This window comes from Microcebus murinus, chromosome 2 (genome assembly GCF_040939455.1).
Source record: "Microcebus murinus isolate Inina chromosome 2, M.murinus_Inina_mat1.0, whole genome shotgun sequence".
NCBI classification, from domain to species: Eukaryota; Metazoa; Chordata; class Mammalia; order Primates; family Cheirogaleidae; genus Microcebus; species Microcebus murinus.
This window is the reverse complement of record NC_134105.1, coordinates 42,238,536-42,253,706: the sequence shown is the minus strand read 5'-3', so window position 1 is coordinate 42,253,706 and position 15,171 is coordinate 42,238,536. Positions and strand designations below refer to the sequence as shown.

At 35.3% G+C, this 15,171-nt stretch overlaps 1 protein-coding gene across 3 annotated transcripts in view; it reads left to right on the top strand.

Moving 5' to 3' along the window:
- Positions 1–15,171, top strand: part of USP24 (ubiquitin specific peptidase 24) — a 138,111-nt gene that overhangs the window by 22,723 nt on the left and 100,217 nt on the right. For 2 of the 3 annotated variants that reach the window (XM_020289190.2, XM_075998616.1), the window contains exons 2-5: positions 9,204–9,369; positions 10,755–10,822; positions 14,193–14,336; positions 15,044–15,166. In XM_020289190.2, the coding sequence (XP_020144779.2) occupies positions 9,204–9,369; positions 10,755–10,822; positions 14,193–14,336; positions 15,044–15,166 (501 nt within the window). The remainder of the gene's footprint in view (positions 1–9,203; positions 9,370–10,754; positions 10,823–14,192; positions 14,337–15,043; positions 15,167–15,171) is intronic. The other variant, XM_075998608.1, reaches the window with a different exon arrangement.

Genomic DNA, 15,171 nt, shown 5'->3' with positions numbered 1-15,171 from the left:
GTTCTCTTGCTCAATATGCAGTTTTTGCCAAGGACAGGCTCTACTCAAAGTGATGACTCAAAAATTAAATCAGCCTAAATAGGGGTTCATGTCACTATTTTCCCCCTCTGTGATTACTTATCTCTTTGTGTTAGCAGCACCCTCCTCAAAATGTAATGCTGCTCAGTATCATTCCTTAACCCTCCTTCTTTTAAGACCCAGTATGTTAACTACTTATGAAGCAGCATGATATTTTTCACCTGTTAATTCCTAAATATATTATTTTAAAAATTGCTGTTTTACAACTTCTTAATGGCCATATGTATTATATTTTTATTAGGTCAGCTAATAAAAGGGTACAGCTTAGGTACAGCTCTGTGTTTTGACATTCTTAGATAGTTTAGTGACTGTAATCATTGAACTAATTTTCGTTAATCACCTCTTTAATAGCAACTTTATTGAGATGTAATTCACACACTGTAAAGTTTACCCTTTTAAAGTGTGCATTTACAGAGCTGTGCAGCCATCACCTCCGCCTGTAGATTCTTTTTTACTTATTGATGCTCTTCGATACACAGAGTTTTTAATTTTGATGAAGTTCAGTTTACCTATTTTTTTCTTTTGTTGCTTGTGCTTTTCTAAGAGATAATTACCTAATTCAGACTCATGAGGATTTATTCTTGTGTTACACTTTGAGTTAATTTTGTTTAGCATGTGGGGTGGGGTCCAGTTTCATTCTTTTGGTTGTGTGTATTCAATTGTCTCAGCACCATTTGTTGAAAAAAATCCATTGACCATAAATATAAGGTTTCATTTATGGAATCTCTGTTATATTCCATTGACCTAAATATTTATCTTTATGCCTGTGCCACATTTTCCTGATTATAATAGATTTGTCGTTCAAGAAATGTGGATTCTTGAACTTTGTTTTTCTTTTATCTTACTATTTTGGCTATTCAGGGTTCCTTGCATTTTTGTGTGAATTTTAGGATCAGACTGTCAGTTTTTACAAAGAAGCTGTAATTTTGGTGCTGATTGTATTGAATCTGTAGACCAATTTGGGAAGTATTGCCCTCTGAACAATATTAAGTTCCAGTCCATGAACATGGATGTCTTTCTGTCTTTTTAATTCTTCTTTTAATTTCTTTCAGTGATGTTTTATGGTTTTCAATGTACAAGTTTCATACTTCCTAAGTGTTTTATTCTCTTTGATGTTATCATACATGGAATTATTTTCTTAATTTTATTTTAGGGTCGTTCATTGTTAGCATATAGAAATACAGTTGAATTTTGTATATTGATACTATATTCTGCAACCTGTTGAACTCATTTATCAGTTCTAGTAGTTATTTTGGTGTGAACTCTTTAGGATTTTCTGTATGTAGGATCATGTCATCACTGAATAGAAATAGTTCTGTTTTATCCTTTCCAATCCGAATGCTTTCTATTTATTTTGCCTAATTGCCTTGACTAGACACTCCAGAACAATGTTGAATGGAAGCTTTGAGAACAGACATCCTGATCTTAGAGGCAAGCATTCAGTCTTTCGCAGTTAAGTATGATAGTAGCTGTGGTGTTTTTCTAGATGTCTTTCATTAGGTTGAGGAAGTTCTCTTTTGTTTCTAGTTTGCTGAGTGTTTTGTTTTTTTTTTTGATCATGAAAGGGTGTTGGATTTTGTAATTTTTTTCTGCATCAATTGAGAGGATGGCGTGTATTTTTTGTCCCTATTCTATTACTATGGTATATTATATTGATTGATTTCTGTGTGCTAAACCAACCTTGCATTTCTGTGATAAATCCCCCTTGGTCATGATTTGTAATCCTTTTTATGTATGTCTGGATTTGGTAAGGATTTTTGTGTCGATATTCATAGGGATATTGCTCTGTGGTTTGCATGTGTGTGTGTGATATCTTTGTACATTATTTTAAATTATGGTAAAATATATATATAACATAAAATTTACCATTTTATATATTTTTAAGTGTACAGTTCTGTGGCATTAAGTGCATTTACATTGTTCTGCAACCATCAATGCCATCCATCTCCAGAACTTTTTCATCTTCCCCAGCTGAAACTCTGTACACACTAACAACCCATTTCCCCTCCCCTCAGCCCTTGGCAACCACCATTCTACTTTCTATCTCTATGAGTTTGACTACTCTAGATACCTCATGTAAGTGGAATCATATAATGTTTGTCTTTTTTGTGGCTGGCTTATTTCACTTAGCATATCTTCAAGGTTCTTCCATGGTATATAGCATGTGTCAGAAATAGCTTTTTTTTTAAAAGGCTGAGTAATACACCATTGTATGTGTATACCACATTTTGTTTGTACATTCACTTGTTTTGATGGACACTTGAGTTGCCTCCACTTTTTGGCTATTGTGAATAATGCAGCCATGAACATGAATGTAGAAATATCTATTAAAGTCCCTTCTTTTAGTCCTTTTGGAAATATATCCAGAAGTGGAATTGCTCAGTCATGTGGTAATTCTATATTTAATTTTCTGAGAAACCACCATACTGTTATTTACTGTGGCTGCAGTTTTACACTCCCACCAGCAATGTACAAAGGTTCCAATTGCCCCAAATCCTTGTCAACACTTACTCTTTTCTATATTTTTGATAATAGCCATCGTAATGGTTGGGAAGTTTCTTTGTCTAATTTTAATATCAGGGTAATACTTGCCTCATAAAATAAGTTGAGAAATGTTTCTTGCTTTTCTTTTTCTTTTTCTTTTTTTTTTTTTGGAAAAGTGTGAAGGATTGATGTTAGTTATTCTCTAAATATTTGGTAGAATTCATCAGTGATGCCATCTAGTCCTAGGCTTTTCTTTGTGGAAAGTTTTGATTACAAGCTATTCTTTATTTGTTGTAGGTTTTCAGATTTTCTATTTCTTCTTGAGTCAATTTTGGTGGTTTATGTTTGTCTAGGTATTTGTCTGTTTCATGTAGGCTATCTAATTTGTCAGCATAGTAATGTTTTTTTTGTTTGTTCTTGAGACAGGGTCTTCCTCTGTTGCCCAAGCTAGAGTGCAGTGGTGTCATGATAGCTCACTGCAACTTCAGACTCCTGGGCTCAAACAGTCTTACTGCCTTAGTAGCTTAGGACTACAAGCGTGCAACGCCTGGCCTACAATTGTTGCTAGTATGCCTTATAATCATTTTTATTTCTTTAAGGTCTATAGATGTTTTCTCTTTCATTCCTGATTATTAAATTATTAAACTTGAGCCTTCTTTCTTTTTCCCTTGGTCAGTCTAGCTAAAGATTTGTCCCATTTACAGTTAAACATTTCTTCTGATCTCTGCTTTTGCTGCATTCCTTAAGTTATGTTATATTTTAATTTTCATTCACCTCAAAGCATTTTCTAATTTCCCTTGTGATTTCTTCTTTGACCCATTGGTGATTTAGGAATGTGTTGTTTAATTTTCACCTATTTTTGAATTTCCAAAATTTTCTTCTGCTGTTGATTTCTAATTTCATTCCATTGTAGTCAGACATACTTTGTGTGATTTTAATCTTTTCAAATTTGTTGAGGTTTATTTTACAACTTAACATATGTTCTACCTGGAGAATATTCCACTTGCACTTGAGAAGAATCTATATTCTGTTGTAATTGGGTAGAGTGTTCTATGAAAAGGTGTTGAATCTAATTGTTTTACAGTACTGTTTGAGTCTTCTATTTCCTTGTTATTGTTTTGCCTTCTGTCTATTATTGAAAGTAAAATATTGAAGTCTCCAATATTATTGTTGAATTGTGTATTTTTCTTTTCAATTCTATAAGTTTTTGCTTTCTGTATTTTTGGTCTCCGTTGTTAGATGCATATATGTTTATAATTGTTATGTCTTCCTGATGGGTTAAATTTTATCATTAAAAAATAGCCTTCCTTGTCTCTAGTGGTAAATTGTAACAAAGTGTCTTATTTCTGACTTTAGTATAGCTAATCCAGCTCTTTTTGGTTACTGTTTTTATGGTATATATTTTTTTCATCCTTTTATCTGCTTGTTGTATTGACCTTTTTATCATTATGAAATGTCTCTCTTAACCTCTAGTAATACTTCTTGTCTTATTCTCTATTCTAATACTTATATAGCCACTCCAGTTTCCTTATGTGTGCATGATTTATCTTTTTACATTCTTTTTTTCAGCCTCTTTGTAATTTGAATCTAAAGTGTATCTATTGTAGACAGCATATAGTTGTATCATATTTTTAAAAATCCATTCTGCCAACCTCTACCTTTTTAATTGAAGTGTTTAATCCATTTCTATTTAATATAATTACTGATAAGGCAGGATTCACATCTGTCACTTTGCTATTTGTTTTCCATATATTTCTTATGTCTTTCTGTTCCTCTGATGAATTATTCCTGTGTTCTTGCTGTTTAAAAAGAGACAGAGTATCACTCTGTCACCCAGACTGGAGTGCAGTGGATGATCATAGCTCATTGTAACCTTGAACTCCTAAGCTCAAGTGGTCCTGCCTCCTAAGCCTCCCAGGTAGCTGGGACTACAGGCACATGCCCCCATGCTTAGTTGATTTTTGTTTTTTGTAGAAGCGGAGTCTTGTTGTGACTCCCAGGCTGGTCTTGAACTATGGCCTCAAACAATCCTCCCTCCTAAAGTGCTGGGATTATAGCACTTGGCCCATCCTATCTTTTATATTAAATATATGTTTTCTGGTGTATCATTTTAATTCACTTTGTTTCTTTCACTATATGTATGTGTATATAAAAACATATATATATATATATATACACATATACACACACACACACATATATATATTGAGTTATTTTCTTAGTGATTGTCCTGAGAATTACAGTTAGCATCTTAATTACAGAGAAGTTGCAAAAATAGTACAAAGAATTTTTATATAACCTTTATTCAGGTTCTTCAGATGTTAACGTTTTATCATATTTGCTTTATTTTACTCTCTTTGTATGTATGTATACAGATATGCAGACATATAATGTGTACATGTGTAAAATGTGTGTTTTGTTCTTGCACTGTTTGAGAATAAATTATAGACCATGATACCCTTTTATCTTTATATGCTTTAGTGTATATTTCCTAAAAATGAGAATATTCTCTTAACATAGCTTAGGATGGTTATCAAAATCAGAAAATTAACGTTGATCCAGTACTAAAGTTCTTTGAACCCAAAAAGTAAAATAAAACAGATATTAATAAAAATTTCCATTTTAAGATTCAATCCAGGTTCCCATGTTGCATTTGATTGTCATATCTTGTCTAGTCTTCATGTCTTTTATGACTTTGAGATTTTTTTAAGAATAGAGGCTAGATATCTTTTAGTCTAATTTTGGGCTTTCTCATGGTTAGATTCAGGATATACTTTTCTAGCAGGAGTACCAAGAAGTGGTAATTGTGCCCTTCACAGTGCATCAAATCAGGAGGCAAGTGCTGTCTGTCTCATTACTGAGAGGGATCTTTCTTTCCCTTTCCCCTAGGCTCTTAGAGAGCTGCTAGGTATATTTGATGATTTCGTATGTGATTCATTTTGTTAACTCCTATAGACATTAATGATAGATATTCCATATGAATGGCATATACCCACTTGAGAATCAGCCAACTGATTGTGTGCTGGGGTGGGGGCTTATGTGCCTAAATTCTATTTTGACCCTAGGTTAATAAATTTAAGTATTTAATCTTCTAAGGCTGCCATAAAATACCACAAACTGGATGGCTTAAACTACAGAAATTTATTTTCTCACAGCTGAGGATAGAAGTCCAAGATCAAGATGTGATTAGGATTGGTTTTTGGCGAGGATTCTCTTCCTGATTTGCAGATGGCCGCCTTCTCTGTGTCCTCTGTGCACTCACTGAGAGAGATGTCTGATGTCTCTCCTCCTTCTTATAAAGATGCCAGCATTGTTGGATTAGGGCCCCCATTGGACCTTAATTATCTCCTTAAAGGCCTATCTCCAAATATAGTCACATTGAGAGTTTGGGCTGGAAGGAGGCCTACTTTAGTCCAACACTGATGATGGTAAAAGTCTTTTTTTCTTTCCCCAAAGAGGCTCTTAGTTTTTATAGCTATTAGGTACATTTGATAGTTTTATATGTCATTTGATCTGTTAACTATAGAAATTAATGATAGATATTCCATAATAATGACATATACCCACAGAATCAGCTAAGTGAATTTTTATATGCCTTAACTCTACTTTAATTCCAGTTTAATACATTTAAGCACTTAACAAGTGTCCAATTTTAGGACTATGCTAAATTTTCTATTCTTTGGTTCCATCAGTTCCTTTAAGTAAAACTGGCTTATTTATAGTACTTATGAATTAAATGTATTTCCAAAAAGTGTTATAGTTTAAAAACTGGAATTTTCCCATACATTATCATTCTAAACCTACTCAATTCACCACTGTCACCCTTCGCACCTTCTCCTCAACTTACATTGTCTTCTACACCTAATAATTACCTTCCTGTTTTTGTTTTATTTTCATCCCTAAACTGGAAAAAAGTTACGAACCTGGAAAAAAATGTGTTGGATTCCTTTTGGTACCATGGATATAGGTTTGAAATTAGTTTTCTTCTGCATACTTTTATCATTTCTGTTTTATATTTATGTTCTTTTCCTTTATTGAGGTTAAAAGTGTTTTTTTAATGGAATGATTTTGTCATTTTATTTTATAATGATTGAATTATATAGTGAATTGTGAAAGTGTTTAGGTTTCAGGGTTAGGTGCAATGGCTCAATCCTATAATCCCAGCCCTTTGGCAGACTGAGGTGGAAGGATGGCTGGAGCCCAAGAGTTCAAGGTTACAGTGAGCTATGATCACACCACTGCACTCAGGTCTGGGCAACAGAGGAAAACCTTATATCTAAAAAGTGAAAGAAGGAAAAAAAATATTTCAGTTTTCTGAAAAACTAGTAGGTGTTAGGCAGTTTGAAGTTCAATTTGAAGTACATATTAGCATGGTGAGAACCGAGGGAAAGTCTGGCAGTTACCCCATTAATTGAAACTTTGCATGGATTACTTTTCCATTTAACAGTATTTACTGTTGAATACCAACTTTGTGTTAGGGACCAGGTTCTGGAAATACAGTGTTGGTCAAAAATGGACAGTGTCCATGCCCTTATGGAGCTTGGTCTAGTGGAGGGCAAACATAAAATAAATCACAAGTAAATACAAAATTATATCTGTGAATAGTGCTATAAAGGAGAGGTTGAGGATGGTAAGAGTCTATAATAACTGGAGGGATTTGACCTAGTTTAGAAGTTCTAGAAAGGCTTCCCAGAAAGAATTAAAGATGTATAGCAGTTAAGTAAGTTAAAGGGGGCAGAAAGATGAGTTCAGGAATAGTGGCATTAAACAACCATATATTATGGTCATTGATTCTGTGGGGAAAGGATTCAGATAGCAGTTTATCTCTGCTCCGTGATGTCTAGGGCCTCAGCCAGAAGACTAAGGCTGGGAATGACTTCATGGCCAGCGGCTGGACTAATCTGAAGGCACCTTCACTGGCCTTCAGGGGCTGGCTGTCCACTGAGACCTTAGTGAGACTGTTGGACAGAACACCTGCGTGTGACCTCTCATTTAGTGTGGGTTCCCTCATGCCATGGTGTTTGGGTTCCAGGAGCGAGTGTCCCGAGAGAGGACCAGCCAGGAGGAAGCTGTATTGCCTTTCATGACCTCGGGGCTTGGACATCATGCGGTGTCTCTTCTGCTATGTTCTGTTCATTGAGGCAGGCACACACACAGTCCTGCTCTGGTTCAGAGACACGGGGAGTAAATGATGCCTTTTGGTGGAGAGTGGCCAGGTTCTGGAACAGCATGTAGGATCAGAAATACTGCTATGGCCTTTAGGGAACACAGTCTGATACAGGGAGCATTGTGTTAGGCAAGAAGCTAAATTTCAGAGGAACCACCCGGAGTACAGAAAGCGGGAGAGGAAGAGTTAGGGGCTAGACTTTTCAAGGCCTTCTAGAACATTTAAAAAATGATTTGGGTTATCTGAAGAACAAAGGCAAACCCTGAAAGTGTTCTTGGACTTAGCATCAGATTTGTGCTCTGTCGAGATCAGAGTGGAAGGCAAATGTGTGCATGCGGTAGAGGGAGACCAGTTTGGAAGCTGGCGAAGTCATCTAGGCATAAGCCACAGCAGCTTGGGCTAGGAGGTGGCTGTGGAGATGGGTGGAAGTGGGGGGATTTGAGAGAAATTTAGGAGGTCTGATCCCCAGGTGTTGGGGGTGGGATGGGAGAGCAGTGTGTTAAGAATGATTCCCTGGTTTCTGGCGGTGCTGCCAGATGGATCTGGTGCCATTCACCGGGACGGGGAACACGAGAAGTGGACCAGGATTGAGGGGGAAGGATCATGAATTTGGTTTGGGGCCCACATTTAATGAGAGAAGATGTCAAGTAGGCAGTTGCATTTGTGTGTCTGCAGCTCAGAGGAAAGGTGTAAGCTGGCGATAGAAATGTGCAAATCATCTGCAGATAGTAGGTCTTTGAGAGTTGGAGTGTGGATACAGTCACCCAGAGAGAGAGACTGGAATGAGAAGAGAAGAGGGCCGTGCGCTGAGGTTTGAGGAGCTCAAATATTTGATGACTAGGAGGGCAGGGTGTACCAGACACACTAGAACAGCCAGACCCATGGGAGGAGAAAGGGAGTGTGCTGTCCTGGGAGGGAGGGGGGAGAATCTGGCATTTCGAAAGGAGAGAGTGAGCAGAAGGTCAGATACTCCTGAGAAGTAAGATAAGTACTGAAACATGCCATTGGATTTAATGATACGGAGTTCAGTGATGACCTTAACAATAGCCACTTTGCGGAGTCGGGACTCTAGAATCCAGATTGGGGTGGTGTCAGGATTGAGTCAGTGTGAGAAAGAGATGGCAAATAGAGGTACCTCTTTTAAGAAATTTATGCTCTCAGTGAGAAAAGAGAGATTAGGACAGGGCCACTGTCAATGAAGGTAGGTTTGATATTTTACTATGAGAAATGGAGTTCATTTTTGAAGAAAGAGATGAGGTCACCTTCTGAGAGAGTAGGAATGCCACAATGATAAAATATGAGAATATTTGAGATACTCTTGGTGAAAGATGTGATTATGAGAAAGAAAGGTGGGATCCACACCGGTGGTATTAATGTAACCATTGGTTAAGCATTTGCTCTGTGTTAAATTGTAAATTTTTAGAGTAGTCACTAATTAGTTTATTTGCTTTTTGTCTTAATCCCTTTTTGTCAGAAGAATGATGAAAATGGAAACTGCTCTGGGGAAGGAATTGAATTCCCTACAACAAATTTATATGAACTGGAAAGCCGTGTTTTAACGGATCATTGGTCCATCCCTTATAAGCGAGAAGAATCACTAGGCAAATGCCTGTTGGCCTCTACCTACCTAGCAAGACTTGGTAAGTTTCCAGACGTCAGAACACCTGAGGACATTTTTTTCACAGGAGGCCTGAGTTTGATCTTAGCTCTTATTGCTTAGCTGTGTAATCTTGGACAGATTGTTTATTCTCCTTAGTCTTTGTTTATCCCTTGTAGAATAAAAGCTTTGAATTAAATCAGTTGTTTTCTTCTGGCTTCGAGAGAGTGTAAGATTATTTAAAATACAGTTGAAAGCTTTATGGAAATTAAAATTGACTTTCTACAGAAGCTCGAAGCACTTTAAATTAAGGCTCAATTCAGCAGCTGTTCTTTTTAAGAAAAGAAAGTAATATTTATTTAACAAACTTTTTGTGCTTATTATTGTAAGTGCATGGCACTGTCTTTAGTGCTTTACAAATATTAAGCTAATAGAGTAATAAAATATCACTAGGTTGAAAGAATGAATGTCAATATAAGGAAACATCTACACTAAAAATAAAAGAGAAAATAATTTATTTTTCATATTGAATTCAGTTATAAAATAAAATGAATAGGGACACTGTTTTGTGGAGTTTTTTTCCTTATTAAAACTATGCATAGTTTACTGACCATGATTAAATATGAGACTCATCAAAAGGAAATATATTGACTAGGATTCAATTTAATCCTGTTAAGCTATTATGGTGCATTTATGACTGGCTTCTCAATAGCAGTATTTATTGAGCACTTGTGAGGAAGGATCGGTGTACTGTGGTAGACAGTATATCTAAAAAACAGAAAATGTGTTCGGCAGTATTGCCAACGATGAGCAAAATCCATTATTGAGTTTAAGAAGGAAATGCATTTCTTCCAAAGGGTGATTTTATAGTAGATTCATTCATTCACTTAGCAAGTATTTATCACTTACTGTGTGAATTGTGCCAGACACAGTTCTTTATATTTTATTACACAGATTTTTATCAGTTTGTTTTAGGGGAGAAGAATGATTTTGGCATTTATTGAAATATTTGTGTTTTTATAGAACTGTTTAGAAAAACAATAATGGCTAGTAAGTAGCTGCTGTTGGTGTTTTACTAGCTATTTAATCAGATCCTTGAAGTTACTGTGACATGAAAACATAAGTTCAGCCATTTCAGTTCTAATTAGTATTTATTTAGTCTAATACTGTGATTCTCAGCCTGTTCCCTCATCAGAAGATATATGTTCTACTCTTAATAACCCCTTAACCCTTTGCACTCGGATGTCGAGTGCGGATAATGTCGAGTGGATAATGAGAAAAAAGCAAGCGAGTGCAAAGGGTTAAGAATCAAGGTTTTCATAATAGATAATTCCATATGTATTTAGTATGAATTTAGAATGATATATATAATTTCTACAAACTACCTAAGATGTAAATAAGGTATTTTCTTTCATTTATTTCACTAAGGTCTTTCTGAGTCTGATGAGAATTGTAAAAGATTCATGGATAGGTGTATGCCTGAAGCATTTAAAAAGGTAAGAAAAATGTGCTAATCTGATTTTTTTTTTTGGTGGGGGTGAAGTAGATAAGCTTTTTGTTTTAGTTTTAGCTTTTTTATGTGTAAGACCAGTTTATGAATCTTATTCAGCTGAGAAATCCTCTAATATGAAAAAAAGTAGCTCTGAATTTGGGGCTTATAAATGATTTACTACTTTAATTGTTTGCATGTATCTTTGGTTGAATATAACTTATTTCCTACTATTTAATTGCTAAAGAATAGGTTAAGGCTTAATTATAATAGGAAGATGCACGCATTAGTAAAGTAAGATTTATGGCACTTAGAAAGATAGTATTTATTTATCAAAATATGAGCCTGTTTATACTTACTATTTTGCTAGGGCAGAAGCAGACATTTTAAGCTATTGGAAGTTAGATTAGATTAGATGTTCTTACCGGCAAAATGGCATGCATATGGCATCATCTCTGTCAGAGCCAGAATGATATGCTCTCATTCTGGTCACATCTCTTAGAAAGCAATTTTTCTTAACAATGGGAATAGGAGATCACAGAAATTGTGTTTCTGAAAGCAGACTGACTCAGCATGATTCCCTTTTCACTGCGTGAGTCATGAATCCTCACAAGAGCAGGGACTGTGTCTGTCATAGACACTACTGTCTTCCCCAGCATATAACCAAGTGCCTCGCTCGTAGAAAGCTCAGTAAATGTTGAATGAATGAGTCTCCTACTGTCATAACTTCTGGATTTTGATACCCATTTTTGTCCTATATGCAAGTAAGTCACTAAGACTACAAATGGGTAAAGTTTATATTTATCTTAAAACCCAGTAAAACAAACAGTTCATTTGCAAGCAGTTATTTCCAGCTGCATTTTGGTAGACAGAATCTCCTTTGATTCAAGGCTTAAAAACTAACAAAATTAATTTTACAAACAAAAGTTTTCTTTCTTTTTTCAAAAAAAGAGAAAAAGAGAAATCTTTTTAAGTTGTCATTTGGGCAGAGATTATATGAAATCAAGATTTATCTTCATTTTAGATTGATTCATCTACCAATATGTAGTTTAAAATAATTTTAAACTTTTAAGAATTCTTTTAAGAATTATAGTAGCTTTTTAAAAAATAGCAAAATTTGTATAATGTAACATACTGTGACATATAATATATGCACAAATTTACAGAGAAGGAAAATACAAGTTTATTCAGAGTCATGGAAAAGGACTTATTAGTCTAAGGAAAGGACCTTTAGGTTAAAGAGCTCCAGACCCAGAAAGCCCTGTATCAAGTAAGTTCACCAGCAAGTTGCATATTTGGAGTATAATGCTCTAACTCTGTTCAGAGATGCATCAGAGAACTGTTTTATATTCCCTCATAATAAATGGTCACATGGTTGGTTGGTTGTTTTTTTTGTAAAACTACGAGCTCAAAGGTACCCTGTGTTATGTTATTCAATTTTGTTAACGTAAAAATGTTAAATTCTCCTACAGTTTAGAGCTCTTAAAAAGATTTTCCTCCTCATCAATTAGGCATACTTTCTTTTATTAAATCAGAAGAGCTACAGAATTCTGTGTGCCTTTAGGCTTGGCTGCCAGAACACTCAGTAGGATTTGACATAATTGGTACTACTTTCCTCGCTGCATTTCCTGGGACAAGAACCGTCCCCTCCCCTCTTCCCCAGGCTTTTTTCACAATCTGCCCTCTAACATTTTTTTTAAAAGTAAGGGTATGAATAATAAGTGATTGCATGAATAAGGTGCACAAAAGGAGCTTGTTGTCATTTCTGCATTTTTCACCTTTCACCTTCAGGCCAGCCTTGTATTCTTTATTAGTATGTTCTAGCAGGGAAAATAATTTAGATTTGTCCATAATATATAGTTGTGTTTAAACCAGCTGTGCATCTTCCCCACAAGGTATTGCCTGTCTTTCCCCATCTCGGAATTCTAGAAGATAGGCAGAATTACCGTTTCAAAGTGAAAAATGAACAAATAAGAATGGCACCAGAGGAAGTGGTGCTTAATCCACATATATTTTTATTTTGCAATCATACAAAGCTTCTTAAATGTTGATCTCTGCTTTGTTTTGCTTTGGTATTTAATTTTTAAGTATAGGAGAAAAATATAGTTAGGCAAAAAAATTCTTGTAAAAATGGTAACTCACTGGTTTATATAAAATCAGTCTTATGATTTTTGCTCATTTGAGCAAATAGTGCCGCTAATTGGTACTTAGAAAATCTGGAACTGAGTCTTTTCTCTGTAGCCATTGCAGTTTGGGCTCCTTCAGACTGCTCTTTTTAAGGGGTTTTCAATGTGGCCAAGAAGAAATTTTTAATTGCTTGGTATTTTCCCTTTGGAGGGAAATCTTACAAAAACATAAAACCACCGTACAAATTTAAGTGAAATCTTTTGATTTCTCATTGCCTGTTCTGACAGTTGTTCCTAAATTAGATTTCCAAGGACTTTCAAGGATTACAAGGCTGAGAATTGGAGGAATCCAGTTTCTCTACTCTTTAACGAATCTAAGAAGCTGATTATAAGATGTACCACTACTTTATATTTGATGTTTATGTTTAAGAAAAATAACTGCTAAGTAAACAGTGTTATGATGTATTTTCACTTAGAGCTATTTTAGATTGCTTAAACATTTAACAAATTAAGTATTACTTTTGTACTTACTAAAAAGGAAAGTACAATAAGCAAAATAAATTGGTAAGATGTTTCTAAAAATTTTTTCACATTCATAGCCCTGCCATCATCTGGTCAACAAATGGAAAGATGCCATTCTATTTCTGAGATGTTAAAAAATGTGAAATGAATATGTATATCAGAAACCATGAAATATAGCATCCATTTCTCAGGTTCCTGAAATATTGATTAATAAGGACAGGCAACCATCAAGATATATTAATGCCTCGTCATTTATAAAATGCTTTCACGTTTATTCTGTCTTTTGATTCTCATAACATGTGTGTGAAGTGGGTAGGAATTATGGCTCTTTAGAGATGAGAGAACCAATTCTCTGAGAACTCAGGTAATTTTGTCCAAGGCCACACAGGTGGAAAACAGTAGTACCAGGAATTGATCTCAGGTTTTTACCTGTTCTGCACCACTTGACCTCCCTATTTATAATGACAAGTAGAGGAGCAAATAAATTTTTGTTTTAAAGAAACTACTTTAATGCAAGAGAATTCAAATTCAAAAACAAAACTCTGTGTTGACTTTGAAATAAATGACCAAGTAGATGGACTACAGTTATGGGTCTTTTGACAGCAAGTCATCTGCATAAAAAAAGTATTTTGGTCATAATATCTTGATTATTTGAGATAGACCTGATAAACTGTAGATCTATTTTCTTTTTTCAAGTTAGACTCGAGTCTGCCCTTTATGTTTTTATAGCTCCTGACATCAAGTGCTGTTCACAAGTGGGGTACTGAAATTCATGAAGGAATCTACAACATGTTGATGCTATTAATAGAACTGGTTGCAGAGAGAATAAAACAAGATCCAATTCCCATTGGGCTCCTCGGCGTGCTTACAATGGTATAGTATCTCTAAAATGAAGTGTTTTGTGTTTTGATTTTGTTTAAAATAAATACTTATTATTCTCTGACTTCTAGTTAATAGTGAGTGATAATGGTTTTATCATTAAAGATAACTTAGCTGTTAGGGTCCTTGGTTTTTATTTTTAAAAAGCAGAGCAACTATCATGTGTTTTAGTTTGGAAGAAGTACCTTTCCATAATAATGTTAATGTATTTTATAGCTTGTAAAATAATTAAATGCCTTTCTCTTATCTCTCCCCAGTTTTTTGTATCTTAAATACTTTCATATGGGGTGTTCATGTGGTTAGATTTCTGGCCTTTTCCCCCAGCAGGCAACAGTAGCTGCATGAAAGAGAGACCCTCCTGTTTTCCCCTCCTAACTTCTGTCTTCACTGTCTCTGTTGCCCAGCTCTACCTGTGGCAGCCCCAGCACATCGGGTGCATTGGTGTCACTTTGCCTTAAGTCACACCTCTCATCCTGTTACCTCCTGCTGTTCTCTCACAGCAAACGTTGAACAGGACAGGGGAGCACCACATCAGTCCTTTGCTCCTCTGCACTAGCTACGGCGTATGCTGCTTTGTCGGTGTTTTTGAAAGATTCCATTAATGAAGGAGTCCAAGGCTATATTTTTATCTTCTTTTCTAATGCTAATATGTGTTGCTATAGAAATAGATAATAATGTTTCTCTGTTCTCTTTGAATCTAGGCTTTCAATCCGGATAATGAATACCATTTTAAAAACAGAATGAAACTGTCTCAAAGGAATTGGGCAGAAGTGTTTGGAGAGGGAAATATGTTTGCTATTTCACCTGTATCTACTTTCCAAAAGGTAAA